The 22,151-nt window shown below is 29.8% G+C and overlaps 1 protein-coding gene across 2 annotated transcripts in view; it reads left to right on the plus strand.

The window, feature by feature from the left end:
• Nucleotides 1–22,151, plus strand: part of LOC107165096 (uncharacterized) — a 50,373-nt gene that overhangs the window by 13,180 nt on the left and 15,042 nt on the right. The window contains exons 3-5 of one of the 2 annotated variants that reach the window (XM_089217827.1): nt 4,609–4,747; nt 11,148–11,320; nt 11,590–11,752. In XM_089217827.1, coding sequence (XP_089073953.1) covers nt 4,609–4,747; nt 11,148–11,320; nt 11,590–11,714 — 437 coding nt within the window. In that variant the 3' untranslated portion in view covers nt 11,715–11,752. Of the gene's footprint in view, nt 1–4,608; nt 4,748–11,147; nt 11,321–11,589; nt 11,753–19,247; nt 19,272–22,151 lie in introns of those variants that run through there. The other variant, XM_089217828.1, reaches the window with a different exon arrangement.

A 22,151-nucleotide genomic window follows, 5' to 3' on the forward strand; every position in this document is an offset into this window, starting at 1 on the left:
CATGGATTTCTCAGATGACATACAAGACAAAATTATAAAAGACTTTTATTTAGATCATGTAAATGATCATGTGACACCCTGCAGTACCTATGTACATATAATTTGAGCTTTAATTTGATACTAAACAAGAAAAATAATTTTAAGAAAAATAATGAGTATTATAGGAGTAGGGGCATAGTGTTTCACGCGCGGGAAAAAGTATTACCGTTTTACGATAACAATTATTAATTGTATTACGCAGTTGGTGACACTAAAATAATTGACTAAAATTATCGATTCTGACCATGAGCGTACTGCTACTGATACGCCGATTTAATAACAAATGTATTTTAATTAATAAGTTGAAAAATTAGAAAAAGGTACGTTGAAAAAAAAGTTTTGTATTGGTCACATTTTTCGTAAAAGTTTTCTTTAGTTTTAGGTAAGTATTTTTTTTTTTATTATTACACAGTCTATCTTTTACAAAATAATATTTTATTGGAATTATCTTTCAGTACAAAATAATTGTTGCGTTATAGTATCGTTAAAAATGGATAGTTAAGGCGAATTGTTATGCGGAGTAAACTGTTATAATGTTAAATATTAACATATCAACATTAAAACTCAATTATATTTTATATCAAATCTTTTAGTGTTTGTATACATTTAATTTATCTTTGTTTTTTCAAAGGTTGTTTTTAATTGTTTTGTACAAATAATAAAGTTACTAATTATATTTATTGAGCTACATGAGAAGTTAACTAGTTTTTAATTTTCGTCTCATATTTTACCTTGTGTAGATTATAAAGTTGTATTATGTTGTTTTAATGTTATATTATGCTTATGCAATTTTTTAAAAATTTTTTCTATAATACTTGCGACTAATATATTATGTTAACTGGGAGTAGGTATTTTAAAGTTTTAAATTAATTTGAGGTACCTAAGTAATAATTAAATTATCATATTAAGAATTAATTATTAATTCAATTTAAAACAAAGGGTGTTCACCTACAGAATATCAAAAATAAATACTTCAAAGAATGAATATTATACTTTAATTTTCGTAATCATCTACTTTCCTGCTAAACATATTAGCATTATCCTTTTAGTATATAATTTTGATACGATATTATGACAATCATAAAGGTATCAAAAATACTTCATAGCTTCTAGGAAATAGTTTAATTTACAATTTAAAAATTACTTACCAGTAAATGCAATATGCAAATTTTCTTAACAAGTAGGTAGGATGTAGGCTAGTATATTTTATAAGTACATATTGTTGCCTATTAAGGTCTATCATATTATATATATGTATATTAACTAGGTAATTCATTTTACCCTATAGGTATATAATATTATGTCTTCTCTTTTCAATTTTTTAAAGATGTTCTTAATTTACAAAATGTTAAGTTTCATTAGTTATCATAATGATATCAATCATTACATGTTTATCTAATGAAAAAAAAATAATAATAATTTGCTTCACCTACAGTTTTTTGAAAAATACAAAAAGACCTAAAGTGTAGCCTCATGATCCTTTACATTTTATTTTATCGATTACCAATGTACCAACCAGCTGTATTGCCTGTATTATCAACTGCGTCGCGTTTCGCTATAAAATCGGATTAGAGTTTGAGTGAAGCAAGGAATGTTTTAGATTTTACAACTTAATAAACTTATAGATATGTGTTTTTTATTTCATCGTAAACAGTGCTAGTTAAAATGTCTTATGAATAGCAAAAATGAAACAAATAATCGTATCGAAACTTTTAAGAATTTATTGTAATCATGTCTAAAAACAGTACGGGATTCAATGTATTTGAATGAAACTACGATAAAATATATAAGAATTTTATAAAAAAAATTTTAATGACTAGATTTCTCTAACCGACAGATTATTGCAGATTATTTTGCGCTTTTGACGCGTGCTAACGCATACACCACATATGTATTATACATATATACTTTCCGAAATCGACTTCGTTGATGAGATTTCACGTGCAACATTAACAACTAACCGTTTCCGGTTTCGGCTCTCCCAAACCTCCGTGATAAATTGACAGTACTGCGAGATGCTCCCAGAGTTCGAGCATCGATTAAATGTCGAAGTCCGAATAAAATGCGTATTATATATTATATATATATATATGTTATAACACGTAGGTATCGCGGTGTTGGAAGCTCAGGAATTCTTAACGTTGACGGGAAATCTTACGATTTCGATTAGACTTGCTTGCGTATACCACATTGTATTACCCTACTGCACCGTGTATAAATATGTGTGTGTGTGTGTACCGTGTATGGCACAGGTCATTCGATCGGAATTTCTTGTTATTTCAGCAGAATAATATTATGTGAGTTGAAGGCGCGAGCGTGGTAAAGTGTGTATACACCACGTACACTGCAGAGTCGACAATGATGACGACGGTTGGATTTTTTTCTTTTCTTTTTTTTGGGGGGGGGGGGGGGGGGGTGGGAGGGAGGGAAAGACGGCTGCTGTTGCTGTTGTTGCTGTTGCTGTTGCTGTGTAGCCGTCGCTGTAGCCGTCGCTGTATCCGTATTGTTGCTGTCCGCTGCTGCTACTGCTGTTGCCGCTGCTGCACGCGGTACAGTGTTGTTTTCGATTACAAGCTAAAACGTTTGGTTACTTTCCTCCCGAATTTGTGATTGATGGTCTTTTTGACGTGTGAATCATTCACACTCGCGCCCGTTGTACACACGATACATAGTCATAAATTGTTATATAAGCTTATATATGTACCTACGTAAAACGCAGGGGGTGACAATTTTTTTAAGCCATATCGGACGTAGATGGATAAGCGACGATGGGACGCCGCCCTGCATGTACGCCGGCGGGTGTGCGCAGCGAATACTCACAAGATAGATTATGTAAAAAATGAAATAAAATATTAATATAATGGTAAAAGTAAGAATAAACACGTGGACCCGTGAAATAATACTCTGTGGCATATACACGCACGATACGCGTGAACGGTCATATTATCGCGGTGGTCCATCGAATGACGTGTGTGTGCAATTTTGGGAGGGGGAGTAGAAGGTTTGAGACCAGCCCTACTGTGATCCGCTGAAGTTTACGCCAATAACAATGCATTTTTTATTAACGTATTCGATCAAACGACGTGAACGTCTGTTATCGTGTTGAAGGGACAATTTCAATTATAATGTAATATATATACGCATAGTATTATATAATATTATGAAAACAACGCCTATTAATTTTAAATATTATATCGTATAATATAGCTAGGTACCTATATGTAATTTTACTATAGATAATATTGTATATTGTATCATTGGGTTGTGCGTACGTATAAATGAGAATATTTTTTTTGTTATTTGTATAAAGTTTATCTGACATAGGTGGTAGTCGTAGCACAATACATATTATATGAGATTATGAGATATTTAACTTCAAAAAATTATACATTTTTTGCTCTTGTAATTTGGAGATACACACGTCATACATATTATAAATAAATTGATAGAGGAATCGTGTGTTATTTCTTACCTATACTCTAATATAAATATGGTAATAACTAATAATTACTAATTTGGAAATCAAATATCGTATTGAAGTACATTTTTGGTGAAATTGTTTGGTCTATGACTGACAATCCTCCAGGCTCCAGAGGCACCATTTGAGTTTTATATAATAGAAGTGCTGACTTAAGCAGGTAAATTGCCATTGTCATATCATTTGCTTTTTAACATAGAAAATTATGCAAGTATTTTATGTATGTACGGTACATGAATCAGGTTTAATGGTGTTGTAGATTAAATTTTTTAATAGGTAAATAAATCAAACTAAAGAAAGTTTGAAGCACATTTTCACGTAATAATTTAGGTACAACAATAAATAATAAATATTCATTACTTCCATAGGTACCTACATATTATTAAATATTATACGCATTATGGTTTTCATAATATATTTTAACTTTCATGCATCAGCTTTCGGCGTGTCTGTTAACTGTGTGATATGCTAATAAGACGCAGAAAAAAATAGAGATCCTAAGTATGATGGATTTCATGGATTTCGACGATAAACAAAATCGTGCCGATAATTTTTTCTTTTTATAAAACAGTAATAATTTCATAATATTATTTACGTCGATCTTAAAACCATATAAGGTATAGTTTTGACGAATGTAGGAGTTTCGTGTAGTGTAATTATAATAATTGTAACCAAGCATAACGGTTTAAGGCTCAAACATTTTGATTAATGCAATAAAAAACGATGTAATTAGGAAAATAATACGAATCTGTGCAGCCCTATACCTATATTGTATATAGAAGAAGAATGGATGAATATATTGCATTTTTTAGTGGCTGAAACTCTTGAAAATCAAACTTTTTAGTTTTTATAGATTATTTCGTAATTCAGTGGTGGCTAGAATATTGATGTAATAATAGTAATAATACTATATATAGGTATGCAAATAGTATCCCTATGACCATCTTGAAAAATCTAACGGTTTTAAATATTGGTACAAACGATGTGTATATTGATATAATATTATTATTCACATACAAACTTCGTCTTAAAGTCTAATATTGATACGTAGGTACTTACGACTTATCTACCGTTTGTTTTTCGTTTCATAGCGCCTGGCCGACATATGCACATGAAACGCACCAAAGCCAACGACCAAGACATGGTGAATATATCTTGTACGATTTCCAGAGTATTTCCCATGCCCAAGATGCAATTGTACAAGCTCGAAACAAATGGAACGCAAAACAGGTAAATTGCATGATATTTTGTATAACAAACGCTTGAACATAATTTACAGTATTTTTTTTATATTATTATAAATCGCAATCACAGTTGCTTTTATTTACGCGTATTACTTATATAGAGCAGAAAAAACAGTCGCTTATTGGAATTTAAAATGCGATTCCAGTTATAGCCCAAAAGTGACTGATAAACTAAAATAATTATAGTTATTATATTATAGAAATTTTATTTTGATTTCAATCCTTGAATTCAAAATGTTCAAATTTTATATTTTAGATACTATATATATAATATATCGGTTTATTTATATTAATAATATCTACTATCTATATAATTTATATAAATTTATAATAAAGTTCAGAGATACCTACATTACTTTTTTTCAGTAATAATATGGTGTTTCATAAAGCTTGCTGCCTAGCTATTACTATAGTATATACTTACATATATATTATGTATAATGTATATACTACGTGTATAAGTAAAAACTTCTCTGAAAATTATTATATAGCTTTTAAAAGTTAAAACCCAGTCTCCAAAATAAAATACAATATAGATAATTATATATATATTTTTTTATTAAATCCTAAATCAAAATCCTGATTTCATACTGTTTTGATCATTTTGTTAAAAACTTTGAATTGATTTTAAAATATATTTCAACTGGAACTTTGAATCATCTAAGTTATGAATAAACTATAGTTTTTATATTTCAATTTTATTATAGCTGTACTTACCTAACTTAGAAAAATTACAAAGTAAATTTTAACCATCAATTTTCTAAGAACTAAGGTCAAGTATAAATAATTATTCAACTTGTTTCAAAAGAACTGTAAAATTTTAAGACTACGCAATTATTTTGGAATAATTAAAGGTATAAAAGATTAGCCACTTACTTGGCGGCGAAAAAAGACTAATTAATTTCAAAAACTATAATACAACTGTAATAACACTATTCATTCTATATTAGACTTATAATATTATTATTAAATTACATAATGCCGAGAGATTTAAAATTTATTACCAATTGAAAAACATTAAAAAAATTAAATAAACATACATTAAATATACATTAAAAAAAAAAACTAGTAAAACTAAGTATGTCATATTGTCACTGTCAGGGATGTGTTAAAATTTAATTTGATGAGAAATTCTTCTATACAGTGATAAATAATTTTGATCGGACACTGTCTGTCAGCCTATATTTCAAACGATATTTTACTATATATTTATATCAGCGATTTAAGTAATTTGTTCACCCATGGTAATAGAGTTAAGTGAACTAATGTTTGCCAAAACAAACTGGATGCGTTGTAGGTACAGTAATTTTTATAATTTGATTTCATTTAATATTAAAGGCTAGTTATAACTTATAAATTACGAATGAAGTATAGGTATTAACAAACAATCTGAATTTGTTCGTAATATAAATAGCTTAAATGAATATGAATATTTCTAAAATTACTTTGTGTATACAAAATAATAATATACATATATGCACTACGCAGTAGCAGTAAACTTTCTAAGATTTTACTAATAGTATATTTTAAATCACATGAATTTTAAATGATTAAAAAGTTATTCTTCGTTTTAATATCCAATTTCGTCAAAATTTGAACGTTAATAGTCTATAAAAAAACTTGTGAATTTGTATTTTTAAGATTTTTAGTTCTCTGTAAAAAAACATAGGTAAGTGTAACTTTGTTTACATTTTTCATTCCTTAGCTAATTGAAAATTTCATAAATGTCTATCTACAAATTACGCTACTAAATATTTTCACGATTTTAATGAATTTCATAATAACTGGAACTATAAAATCTATGAAAAAATGTTGGCTAAGTATTTTCGATATTTTTTTTTAACCACTATAATATTATAAACTTATCAGGAAACTTAAATTAAATATTTTGAAGCTTTTTATTCGTCTATGAACATTACATACTGTATATTATGTATTCTAAAAAAATCGAAACAAATGTAAAGAAGTTGAAAGATTTTAATGGTTATAAATAGTCTAAAAATAGAAAGAGTCTATTTAGAAATTTATATCATTTTAAGAATATGCTAGTATACGTACTAATAGTTGATGACTAATTTCCATAGTAGTTCGTTTCTATTATAATCTACCATGATTTGCATAAAAATGACAGTCATTTCTTTATTTTTTTTTACTTGTTTATTTTTAAAAGTACGAATCAAACCAAAGAACTAATTGGATCCGATTTTCAACTCCAAAATTTAGTGACTAACTCAAAAAAATATCATTTTAAAACCAACGCATTCATTCTTTCACTATTGATTTAAAATGATTAATTTGGTCCACAAAATATTGTTTTTAAATTTTAAGTTACACTTATATATGTGTGAACTTAGAAAAATATTGTGTAAATTAATTGTCTATGTTAATATCGATTTTCCTTAATATTTTGTCGTTCATTATTAAAATTCCAATATATTAATATGACATAATCAACCAACGATGATAATTACTATGATTATTCTAACCCTTTGTATATAATATATAATAAGTATATACTTAATATATCGTATGTGTACATGTATAATATGCAACTTATACATATATGTATACTCATTATCTCCATTGTTATTCTAAAGACACGTTATTATTAGTTCATATTTAAATCCCTTTACTCAATGCTATTAAGCATTATGCAATAACCACATAGTTACATCATTAATCAATTTAATATTCTATCTCATTTCAATTGCATTATATCTGCACTTACTTAAAACCTTACATAGATCGTTGTAGTCATTGTGTGAACATAATTAAAAATTGTTTACTTTTTATATAATATTATGACCAAATCAATCTAAAACGAAATAAGTTCCCTTTCGACAAGGTTAGATTGATTTTTAATTACTCGTAAAAAAATGTACACATATTAACTAAACAAAAAGTTAGTTGTTTTATTATGAGATGATAAGTGAGGGGCTACTTATATTATTATATTTTCGAGTTTCCATATTTAAAATCAGCGGTAGGTGTTTGATTTTATTCAAACAATTTATTAATTTTTTAATATGAAAGCATCAATATGCTTATAATGTACCTCCTTATTGTTTATACCTAGGTACTAATAATTTTTGTATGTAATTACATTTTATAATATAGGTAATAACAACTGTTATTCAAATGGCACCTATTACAATATATTAGCCCCTCATCACGTATTGTTTCACAATAAAACTACCATAACCTACTATAAACGCACTTAGAATAAGTCACCCTCTAGTGTCTATATGTACAGTGTACACTCATACAAAATAAATACAAACGATGGAAAACCAAAGTTAATGCTTACACAAAGAGGAAGTGAGAGTTAGAGAAACTAAAAGAGTAAGATATATAAGAAAAGTTACTGGTAAAACTGCACTGTCTGCATTTATAGTGTTTTTCGCATGTAGTTTTTTTATTTTTATTTTTATTTTTTTTTTTTTTGAGGGGGGGATATACTCAACAGTTATTCTTGTAGACGTTTTAAGGAGAAAAAAACGCTGTTAAAAAGTGGAAACGTCCAGACAAAAGTCGGTAGACGATAAATCATGTCACCGCTTAAGTCTTCGGTTGACCGAAGATGTATCAGCAGCAGCAGCCTGCAGTAGTTCACATATTGATGAGATACGCCCCCCCTTCCTTATCGGCGTGCGTTTTATAAATTGTCGTAACCAATCATATACGCTTGGAAAATCAAAAACACACAACAACAACAATACAAAAGACCATACTGTTATGGGAACGTGAAATACGACTACGTACTTACTATAAGTAATTTTCACACCCTCCGTATTTTGCAGGCTGCTGTACAACTATGTCGAGTAAAAATAAAAACTCATCATTAGATAATCTATATTATATTCGTAAATATAGTTTCAACTTCAGCGTCGCTATATCGCAAGAAAAAACGTAGCGCGTTGGTTCAAAAGTTTAATTTTTACCGTTGTTAATAACCGATCCCTTCAAAAATTTTTTTTGCATAATTTTCGTTATTCGTTCGTAATTACCATTACTGCCTAATTAACTTTTTCTTCTATTATGTAATATACATACAATATACCGTGGTAGTGGTTCGTGATGTTAATTTCTCCGAGGCGTCATAATAATATCGACCAAAAAAAAACCGCATTTCACTTTTATCAAATATTGCCATATTGAACTTATATTATTATATTATAATATTGTTTTCTCCAGGACTATTATAATAATTTATTGAAAATCCGATTCAAACTATGTTTAAAATTATTTAAAAACTATATATTTTTTTCTTAAAAAAATAACTCTATCTATATTTTTGTATTATGACTGATCGTCTTTAACGGGATTTATACGTTAGATATACCTTTATTATTTTTCCTTAAACTAATAATAATGCTATAATAATATTACCATATTTTATTTTGAGCTCGAAAAAAAGTGTCAGTCGAGTGGTTTAACCAATTTCAAAATCATTTTATGATCGCGATGAATGTCATTATACTGAGCTCCACATTACAAAGTCAAATATCTAAACAAACGCGAATTTGAACTATAAAACAAATATTATTATTTGGTACATTTATGGAAGTAAATAATTTGGTAATATTTTGTTATATTAACAATAGTATTATTATCATATTATGTTATTCTATATACTTGTCATGTTTTCGGTTATTTATAATTTCCATGATAACTTACAATTCATATTCATTTTTCGAGAAATTCTGAAAGCTTTTTAAAACAGCCAAAGTTTTAATCGAGCAACTTCTAAAGCAATTCAAAGACCCTCAGTATTATGACTGTATCTTTTTTTAACAATTTTTCAACAAAAGTTTTATTAAATTAATTTTGTTGAATTAATTTTTAAATGAAGAAAATTATGTACAGTTTTTTTTCATCTCATTTCATTTATTTATTTTTGTTACATTTTGATTAGTTCAAAACTGTCGTAACAAATATATATTTAACTCTTTTAGTTATTAACTTAGTTAAATGAAATAAATGTATTTTTAAATTGTTTTATTTTGTTATCTTGTTTTATTTTAATAACCAATATATTTACCTATAGGGGATAGAAATTGCTTTACTAATTTTTATCACACAAAAATATTTAATGACAAGTAAAACTGGGGAGAAATATCTTAATATTTTGCTTAGTACAAATTTCTATTTATCTTGTTTTTTTTAACAAATTAACAATGATATAACTAGATATTGAATTTTTCCCCATTTTTTTTTTTTCATAAAAAAGTAATATAAATAATATATAGAATCAATTATTTTATTGATTTCGAGATAAGTACCTCGTTGTAATGAAATTGTCAATATAAACAAGCGGATTATTATAGAATTACAAATTCGATTTGAGTACCTAACAAAAAAATATCGATGTTAGCGATTCGTATAACAAGATTGTTTAGATTGATGAATTGAAAGTTCTATTAATATAATAACATTTCTGAAAAGCATTACTTAAAGTAACACTGTGAAAACAAAAATCAAAAGTTCAAAACTCCCATATTAGGTATCGTAATACTAAACAAGGAGCGTGAAAAAATACACTTGTAATGTACTAATTTGCATCATCTGCAGTTATATATTGTCCTCGATATCATAGCTTTTGCATGTTAAGACATTTTAATCTCAAATATAAAATATAATAAAGATAGGTACAATAAAACAATTTATAAGAACTCATTATACAAAAACATATTTTTTTCTATGAAATAAATACATACAAATTGTATCCGTGATATTATTTAGGTCTGAAGGCCTAACATTTGTGAATTATTGTCACATGTGATCTCAACATTTCACAGTCAAGGTGATGTTGATACAGTTAGTTGAATTCAAGTTTAGGATAATCGCATTAGAATATGTATTTTCATATGTATACTTTAACCTTAAATATTTGACTCTTTAAAAAGTAGATATATATACTATGTATATCGTCGTTTTATTACACATACGCATTAAAAATGTATTTCAAGTTTTAATATAGTCGAGTGTTACTGCTGGGTAGCTACTTCCCTTACGATTTCACAGTCAACTTGTACATTTCCGCTCATATGCTTATTGTAACTACTATTACAGATTGTATATATTCTAATAAATGTAAAAAAAAGTGTTAATATTTAGCTTTACAAGTACTAATTGTAAATTAAGTATGATATGTTTATGAGATTGTATTGTTATTTTTGTATTTTATATTATATTGTCCATTGGATGTATTTTAATTTTAGTTTATGGTAAATATTTGATTAAAAAAAGTGATCTAATATTCCTTTATTGCCTTTGATGTACTAAACAATTCGTTTGATTTCAGTCATACATAAATATTATTACATTGATTGATTTAAAATTGGAAATATGAGTTTGATACAATTATTTTGTTATTTTTTTTTTAGAAACAGTTCTTTGCCTATTGAGATATTGGATTATCAGAACGATGGCGCATTTGATGTCACAGTATCAACGTTGTTCTCCGAATCCGAATTACCATCGCGAACAACATTTTTTTGTGAACTCATTATACCGAGTACTCCATACAGTATCACAAAACGATTTGTTTTTAATCCTGGTAAGAAATATATTAATAAATTATCAAGTTGTAATATTGTTTACTTTAAAAGTATACCAATTTTATAATCAAAATATTTTATTAATGAAGTACGAGCGATGTCTATAAACACAATACTTACGTATGTTTACCAGTACCTAATACTTATGAGTTGTTGTAAAAAAAATTGTTTGAATTACATAAATGGTTAATTTTTAATATTTTTTTATTTTTACTTTTGATTCAAAATAAAATAAAACTAATCTTAATATATGTATAATGTACTATAGAAGTGATGGATGTTGTGGAAGAAGACCTTGAAAGATTGGGAGTACAGGAATGGAGGGAAGTAGTTCAGTACCGTGAAAAATGGAGAGATATTGTGATGGCGGCAAAAACTCTTAGAGAGTACTAAGTGCCAGAGAAGAAGAAGAAAGAAGTGCATACAGTTAATATTCTATATTTGTTTGGTCAAGCATAAATAAAAAGCTGGGAAATTTGAATTAAAGTGGTTAGCCCTAAAATCCTATACCTTTAAAAATTAAAAAACTAGAATACCTAGACGAAGAAAACATTCTTTGATTTATTTTTAAAACTCATTAAAAATGAGATAAAAATAAATAATTATCACATCAACTACGTGAGTACTATAGGTAATAAACAAAACAATTTATTGTTTTATTTCTTTATTTTTAAAATATAATACCCAAAGACAACTTTATTTTCTATGGTCTCCGTTCTAATTTCTAGTTCGCAACTTTTGAGATTAATAACTTTCAAGACAAAACGTATTGATTTCAATATTTAATGTATTTAGTTGAGTTAACAATGTAATAAGAATTTTCAAAGTTTGTTTTGTGAAAATAATGATTTATTTATCATCAATGATTCTTAGACAAGCTATATTATCTTACGAAAATGAAAAATATTGACTTTGGCACAATACTGTCTGAATAGTTATGTTATGTAAGTGCCTTTATATTGACATATTGTATATTCCGTACTTACTTTAGACAATCTAAAAAAAATTCCACTAAAAGTATCTTAGTATAATATATTACCTACTCTCAGCGAGTAAATAAAAATCTTTTAATATTATTATTTTTTATTTGTATTTCGTCCAGTCACAGTTGTTTTCTTTTTTTTCATATTCTATACAAATATAGTATGTTTTAGGTAAGTATCTTGTTGTGTAATAAATAACCAATAGAAATTCGAGTATTACGTAAATACAGGACTGTACGAATAATAATAACATCGGCGTTCACAATAATGAATAAAACATATCACACGGTTGACCGGAAACAAAAAATAATAGTAATTTAATCTTATTTGAATTATAATATTAAAATGCAGTTGGTATATATCTACATGATATGCAATCCTTATAGTATTTACCAAACAAAATGTACAAACGCACACGAAAACATAAGCACTCGCTTACACAAGATGAAACCGTTATTTAGAGTCACAAATTATTCAATCAATTTTGGAATCCGAAATAGTATTCAACCTAGGACAGTAGGATGTTACCAATTTGTATAATAATATATTATATTATACAGGTCCCGTGCAATAGAAATAATTGTGTAAACAAGTAGTTTGTTTAATCGTTTTAATTGTTTTGCACCCTCGAGACGGAATTTGTAATTATTATTAAGGAAAACTTTAAATTCGCGATCGCGAGAAATAACGTCGGAAAAACGGCCAACCGAAATTTTACGATGGAAACGCAGACGGGTGGCATCGGGTGGTATCTGGCGCGCACGGTGGTGCGGATGAAGGAAATGTGAATAATATAATAATAATAATATATTAAAGTACCCTACCTCTATATAATAATATACAATATACACGCATATTATTATCATATTTAACATGTAGCATATCCACGTCGTATATGACAAAAATATATCGTAAAATATTCCGAGTGTTTTCCGTATATATAGGTACATTACGTAATCTTCGTGTGTTTATATAGCTATATAAGTACGATTATATTATGTATATTATTATACTCGCGACTTATGTTATATAAGGAAACCTATATATATGTAGGTAAATATTTAAGTATAAAAATTGTATGCTAAAATATATTATCGCGTGTGTATACGAAACATCATCCATGTTCGCTTTCGTAAAAACCGACCTTATAGTGATCTCAACCACTAAAGTATCCAGTACTTACACTCAGTTTATTCCTTTTTTTTTTTAATCTAGATCAGTGATCGTAGTGACACGTGGTTAATACACCTTATATACACACACACACACATACACACTTACGTACTAGAAAGTTACAACTGTCCCCCGGGGACGGTTGCGGTAGCGGGATCCGTCGAGGCAACGATGGCCCGGTGCAAATGGTTTGTAAACAGTTTTTCCGGTATGACGTGTTTAATCTTCGTACATTTCGTTCGCCCGCGTCCCACGAAATAAGATCCGAACGTCGTGGCTTTATAGAGTTTCGAATTTCCCGGTCATATAATGTCCGCGTGCGCTTGATTGGGAAAGGAGAGGCGATATGGACCGGAAGAGGATATTGCATTCGCGACTCTCGCGGGAACGTCGAAACGTATTAGGTGCGTGCGACTAATTCTTTTTCGTTTCTGAAAGAGAAGAGAAAGCACAACGCAGAGAGAAACAAAGAGGAAGAGAGGCGCTTAGGGTAGAGATAAGGGACAACAAAAATAAAAACAAACATTGCAGAATCGCTGTTCCTGCAGTATGCGACGCGACAAGCGCATAAATCCTTATATAATAATAATAAAGATAATCCGAATATTATGTGTGACGTAATACCTCCTAATGTATACTGCTACGTCCTGGGATACACACGTTGAGACTATATCATCATCTATACATCGATGCTTTACCATTACCACCCTCCGCCCACAACTGAAAATTTGAATTTCATATACAAGATGTATATACGTTTCACGACCAAAATATTATGGGGACCACAGACTTAAATTGACATAAACTGTACGTCGGAATACGGAAATAATTCACTAAGTATATTCATGTTATTATACCGAGCGATCCACTTAAAGTAAGATATTCATAACTTAATATAATATTAGAAAACACTAAAACGTTCTTGAAAACATTTTTTTCCAAAACTTTAAATGGTTAAAAAATATTTTGGACTACCTATCATTTTCAATTTTGTAAATATTTTTAATTTAATGACAGCATACCAGTGGCGCAACCAGGATTTATTCAAGGGGGGGGGGTCCAAAAATATATTTAACTACTGTTTTTATGTCCTTTTCCTGAGTATATACATACATTTCATTTCTTAATAAACACAATTTGCCGGGTTTTAAGACCAATAAAAAAAACACTCAATTATATTATTTACATTTTTAAATTTATATTTACAATGTATGTCAATTAATTATTATTATTATGCCAATTAAATTATGGTATAGTCATAACTCATAAGTCTACATACAACATACGTATATATTCTATATCTTAAACTGTAGTTGAATATAGTATGTTATCGACAATCGTTGATAATATTATTGTTATATGATATTATCTAATGCATCGGATTCGACGTGTTATCAACAAAATACCTAATGTCCAAATCTAATCTAATAACTAATAAGTAATAATCAATCTAATCAATAAGTTTCGATGAACATTTCACGGAAACTTTTAAAAATAAAAATAAAACTATGACATAAGCCAAGGGGGGGGGGGGGGTCCGGACCCCTGGGTTCGCCACTGATTAAAACATGTGTGAATTTTTTTGTATTTGTTCATTGAAACGACCTCTAGGTCTTCGTCAATGCTTATCACAAGTGGGTAGTAGGGAGATCATGTGATCTATTTATCTATGTATATATCACTATATACATGATACTACCCGCTTCTCCAAGAAGAGACATGTGTCACTCCCAGTGAAGTGGGACCTAGTTGGAAACCGAGTGACGCAATCGGATGACAGCGTGGGGATTTGATGATCACGTAGAACGACACAAATTTTTTTACACTTTGCTATGAATCGAACCGATTACTGTATGAGTCGTAGTTAACTGCGTGACCACTGCACCACATCGGCCCCTAAACACGTATGAATGAGTTTTATTTTAGTTTGTGTGGCGAATGAGCAAAGAGAGAAAACATATTTAGTGCAGACATAACCTGCAAGCATGGATCATATAATTTATAAACTTCAAATTTTAATCACAAAAAGATATATTTTTTTTTTTAAAAACATTGTAATTTCATATTAAAATAATAGCAAAACATAAGTTATTCAATTATTTATTATTGACAATTCGTGTTTTATTTTATAAGGATTACAATTTGATTATCCTTTTTCTCAGAATTAATTTCTCCAAATAATTAAGCTAATTATTATATTTTTTATGCACCATAATCAACATCTTGTTAATTCCAAAAAGTTCGTTCGTTGTTTAAATATATTTCTGTTTTGACAGAAAATAACGAACAATTTATTATTGTAATTTGTAAAATCAAGAAACTAATTTTATTTAATAAATAATGTAAGACTCCATTATTCGATGTACATTGGAATCTCAAATTTTACTGGTTTTCATGTATAGAAATTTAGGATAATAGATGCATAAATACCTTCAAATAATTTATCTATACATCATTGTCCGATAATTGGAAGTCAATTAAAATCTTACATTTTTTTATATATAATTTTAGGTTCTACATATTTGGATATTTTACTACTTCGGTACATATACAGTTAAGAATTATAATTTGTTTGACTAACAATATTCTCTCCAAACATAATACTACAACTATGTATTATATCTTATTAAGCTTATTTGTAAAATTAAAAAGGGGAAGAAAGTAACCGTTCTGTTGTACAGGTGTTGAGCAATATCTCATCAATGTGTAAGGTCCTGAACAAGAAGGTCTGTCGGCTTATTTTACATCATTACTATGTAGTAGGTTTTATGTTATGATATTACTATTAAAGTGTTTTTTTATACTGTAACAATTGAAATAATACGGTATAAACTCAAATAAGCAATATTATAAAATTAATTTAAATATTTGTAAAATATCTATAAATATAGCACGAAATAACAGCCAAACAATTTTGTAAATTACACGAAATAACAAATACAATTTTGCCGAATACTTCAAAATGCCAGGTTTTCTCCAATTATTTTGAAAAGTACTGAAATTGTCTACTTAATCAAACTACAATACAAATACAATTTGCCATCAAAAACCACCCTTAAATTTGGAGACAAAAACATTTTTTCTACTTTCAATCATGCTCACATTACACATACACATCTTTGCAGGATCAATACATACATCGCTGCACTTAAAATCTAAAAAAAATAAATAATGTAATTAATTGTCAATAAGAAATAATTATAATAAATGTACTATATTCAACTCACATAGTAGGTTAAATAGGTACACTGCTGTAAGATTGTGTGAATATGATTGTTATATTATTATACTAGGGAAGTACATTCTGCACGATAAATTTTGACTAAAAATTTGTAATACTGTATAGGTACCTTATAAAATACTTATGTAAACATATTTTTAACTAAAAAATAATGGTCTAATTAAAAAATATCAATAACTTATTTTACTTGAAATAATATTTTATAACTATATATTGATATATGAATTTAAATTACGAAATTTATCAAAGTTTTTCTTTTTATTATTGATCTCAAGAACCTTGCATCTATGGCATTAGTTATGGTAATTATAATTATGTTTTTATAGGGATGATACATTTGAGTAACAATAGTAATTATTAGGATGATCATATTATTTATAGTTATTATAAAAATACCTAAGTTTATATATTATTACTTGAATGAATTCCATTTTTATGAATACCTATGGGTATTTATTGGAATAAAGTAATATGTTTACATCAACAGAAATGTACATTATTTAATATTGCTTTAAAATATATTTGATGAATATTATTAATGTTTTGATAGTAATGAAGAGTTAGTTTTGAGTTTATAATATCCAAAATGTTTTCTATTCTGTGGTCTAAATCCCTGTCATCCGCCTACATGTACGGACAAAACCGCGAAACCGTCAGATCCAAGGACGTCATCGTAGCTTTTGTTTTTTCTAATCCGAGAATATAATACTATTAATATAATCGTACCGTCTCGTTCCTATAATGTTATATATACCGTAGCCAACACATACTATAGAGTACTACTTCGGTTCTGCGGTACGGTGCCCATTAGTTTATTATTGATTATAAAAAATTCTATTAATGATCGCAGTGCAGCGCTCGTGTTTACTTTTTGACACTGTCGTGGACCTTGTCGACTGACGACTGACATTGCGAGGGGGATTTACTGTTGTGATATCTCCACGACACTTGTCACCGGGCACACGGGTTGGGTCGCTGTCTGTTTTAAAAAACAGTAATGATTTTTATAAACGATGCTCAACGAGTCCGCCACCGTGAACATGATCCTGACAAGCGGAGAGTGTGTGTGTGTATTTCAGCTACGAATTTAGCTTTTGGCTGAAAGGTCTATTCAAAACTGAACCCACAACGTTTAACTTTATTAGAAAACTAATAATAACTAAACAGTTATTCAAAATAGCTATTTGGACATTAATTAATTATTATGTTATATAACTAACTTAAATAACAAGAGTTTTTTCTAAGGTAATATTATTTATTAACTTATAAATAATGACAAATTATGATCTTATATGTTACTTGAAGATATAAGATATAATGTCACTTCAAATGACGTACAAAATGTAAACACGTCTGTAAATTAATTATGTTTGCCGATTTTATGAAAATTATAACGTTTTTAAATACCTGTTATAATAGAGGCGATATACCTATCTACTACCCTCAACACCACAATATATTACATTTCACTTAAAGTTACACTATATGTAGTATTTTGATGAGCTATAGCGTTGCTTAATTGGTTTCCACACAATACATGCAATTACACTACAGGTATACATATTACAAAGATAATAATAATCCCACCGAACTTCCACAGACTAATGCATTTCGGACCTTATTGTGTGGTTATCAGTTTACCTATGTGCTACAGAACTCAGTGATGACAGAATCAACGACGACAATGTCGTTATAATGGTCATCAACCATATTTTTTTTTACTAATGGATAGAAACCACATATGATACATTTGTTGTTGATAAAACCGTCAGACAAACAAGTTGTATGGAACCGATCAATTAGTATACTTGTGCGAAGTAGATCTTGAAAAATTTAAAAAAATTGAGCTGCGTGACTACCTATAGTTTTCCACCGTCAAATTGCGATAACATTATTTATTATTGTTGTTGTCGTTATTATTATTATTATTTTGAGTATAACTTATAAAACGTCCGTCGGCTGACAGAATCATAATAAAATATGACTTAGTGATGATGTTGATTTAGGCGGGGGAGGGTATTATTCTCGTTAGAAGAACAAATACGATTCCATTCGAAAGTTATTTTGTTAAATACTCGGAGGATGAACGAAAAGGTATCCAGAGTATTTTTTAGTTATTTCCTCCGCTGTGAAACGTATGGAAATAAATTGAAAGTTAGCCACCCTCTTGCATTTTATTAGTATTCATTGATTCGGTCATTCCTATATATCTTTATTTATAACTATTACGTTGTTGTAGTTTAAAATAACAACACTCATCTTATCAATTAAGATGATCAAGACTTAAGATATTTGGTTACCAATATAAACAAAAAATCAAATTCTCACGCAATATACGTTTTAGGTTTATGACCATTTAAGCCATGTACTATAAAATAAAAATGTAATATAATATAAAAAAGCGAATCGTGATATTTTGTACTAAATTTATATTTTTATGTTGCTAAATTAATACATAGATATTATTTTAATGTATTTGGAAACATGCAGTATACAAATATTATTATAATTTGTTTTTTCTATTTTCAGGTAACACCGAAAGTTTGTCAGCTGGTATGTATTAATTTTTTTATATTATAAATACACTATATTATTGGTGTTATTCACTTTAAAAGCTCAGTCGGTTGTGTAATTTTTTTATATCTATATTTGACCGATTTGAGTAATCAATAGGTACATGAAATTTTATCCTGACTTCAATATTTACTAAAGCAACTGTTGTATTATCAGAAACTTCTAATATTTATTACGATTTAGTCATGATAAAATGTTTTAAAATAAATTTTAAATACAGGTATTTTTACTAATACTTTAGGTTCAAGCATATTTTAGATTCTATGCGAAGCAATGAATGTTTTAATTTTACAATGATGTATTTTTTATTGTATCTCTGGGCACATGATAAATATTTGAGATAATGCTATGATTTTAAACTTCATTTTTTTTTCCAGTGGAAAAGTGAATCTAGATGGCTCATTCGGGAGGTAAAAATTTAAAATTCCCAGTAGTTTTATTTAAAAAGTGTAGTGAAAAACAAAAAAAAAGACAAAATTAAGGAAAAACAGAAATTTTTATGCAAAATCGGTTTTAGTTATGGGTGTAAGTCTGAAAAAAATTTAAAAATCTGGTAAAATCTAAACTTGATATACCGGTGGTCGCTTAGGGTTACGGCGTCTAGTACTGACAAACTGGAAACTACAACACCCCTGTAAAAAGCGACGTCGATGACTGAGGTTACGTTTCCTCTCTCGAAGGTGGGATTACTGCCAGTGTTAGAGACGAGGAGGTCGTGACTAGCGATCAAGTCAGCCAAGAGTTCCCCTCTTCTATCATTCGTTCTAGATCCCCAGATACTGCTAACTGCTCTTCGCATTAAAGTCCCCATCGAAAATAACGCCCTGTCCCGACATGAAGACGGAGGTAACGATCAAGGTTATCGAAGAACGCAGCAAACTCCCAGGTTTGGCAGTTCGGGGAATAGTAGCAACTATATACGTTAGTACCACCGAAGTTGCCCTATGCAAAACCATTTGAACGGCCAGAAATGTTATGCATAATGTCATAATGTCAGCGTGTGAAGGGGTTACTATAGCACACTTTCTGTCTGAGCTAGAGACCCACCTGTCATCCCCGCTCTCCCTCCTACAGGGTTCGCTAACAATAAGCAGTTGCGAATTCCGCTCCGAGGCAGTTTGCAGCAGCAATTTTGTGGCGTTTATGCTCTATTCAGGTTAATCAACAGGCATTTGACCATTTATCAGGGTGGTCTTCAGCCCCGCAACTAAATTTCTGGTGACACAGGCTCCTGAGCCTGGTTTGTGACTGATCTTGGGAAGCCCAGCCATCTCACACGCCAGATAGTTATCGTCAGCCTCCGTACAATCCTTCATAACGTGCCCGATTTTTCCTCACCTCAACAGTCACCAGTCATGTCTGGAGCCTTACAGCTCCTTGGGTTATGGCCAAAAACATGGCATCGGAAGCATCTCTCAGGTAGATGCGTCCTGGGGTGGACCCGGCACATTGTCAACCCTACAGAGATTCTAGTAATCAAAGAGGCAGCATGCCTGGAAACTTTGGCTGTAGCAATCTGTTGCCCAGAACGAGTAGGCCAGATCCGCACATCGCCGATCGCTTCGCGCTGAGCTCTGGTCACTGGGTCGTCCTGTCCGGTGAGAGTGGAGCGGTTGGGGTGTGTACCTATACCATACGCCTTGCCTCATATATAACGCATAGTTTTCAGCTCCTATACTATTATATCCTATTAACATTGCGGAAAACTAAGACCAATGGTTTTAAGCGTCTAGAGTAGTGTACTAGTGTGGGGAGATGCGCCAACCGCACGTAAATTATTTTTTGTAATCATACAAATCTATATATTTGTAGTTATGATCTATATGACGTAGGTACGTCGAGTAGTGTTTGATAATTTGGATCGGTAATATTATGTAGTAATAATATAATCACCGAAGAACGAGAGAAAAATATTCGCGTAAGGTTATAGGTGGGTGTTTACACTCTTTGTATAGGTGCCTTATACTCAAGTCATCGAGGTCTTTTTTATTTCTTCGTATAGTACAAAACTACAAAAGGCATATACAATACCAGTTTCTTTTCTTTTTTTAATTCGATAAATTGAATTTTAAACGCGCAATAACGATTATTCCGTGCTTGGTAAGAAAAAACAAACACACACGGAGATACAAATACGTATTCTGTGTGTATGTGTATGTGCCACGTGCGCGTTGCAGCCGTCTATCGTCAGAGGACCATCGGCCGACGATACGAAATAAAAGCTCGTCGACTTCGACGTTGTAATAATTCGATTACCGGCCCGTTTTCATTATCGTATCGATAATGCGATTTTACCAATAATAATTACAGCAATAACGAAATAAACGCGCGCGGCTGGCTTTCATGCCGACCGACGACGTAATTTTGTTATTGTGTATAAAGTGTAAAAATATTCTATACCTATATACTTGCGCAGTTGCACCCGCGTCGATTACCTCAAAAGTGATGCAAAATATGTAATAATAATAATAATAATAATAATAATACTCACCTTTATATACCTATATTGTCATTATAAGGTGAGAGGCGCGGTGCTGTTTTACCCGTCGAGTCTCTCCGACATTTTTATCGAAAGTGTATGCAAATTAGAAATTCGACACGAAAATCGCAGAAATGACGTGCGCACGTTTTCCTCAGCCACGGTATAACTATATATGTATACATAGCCACGTGTAATATATTTACAAGTATTATCATAATGCGGTCGTCGTGCGCGTCTATATACCGAAGTACCAACACGCCTTATATTTATATAATATTATCGAACTGTCTTAGCATTGTCGAAACGATTTGTGAATTTAAATAACTAATTTGCAAAATAGTTTTGTGGTAATTTGGATTTTGGAGAGGAGCATTTCG

Source organism: Diuraphis noxia, unplaced genomic scaffold, assembly GCF_037042655.1.
Source record: "Diuraphis noxia isolate RWA-SAM2 unplaced genomic scaffold, SU_Dnox_SAM2 contig0001, whole genome shotgun sequence".
Lineage (NCBI taxonomy): Eukaryota > Metazoa > Arthropoda > Insecta > Hemiptera > Aphididae > Diuraphis > Diuraphis noxia.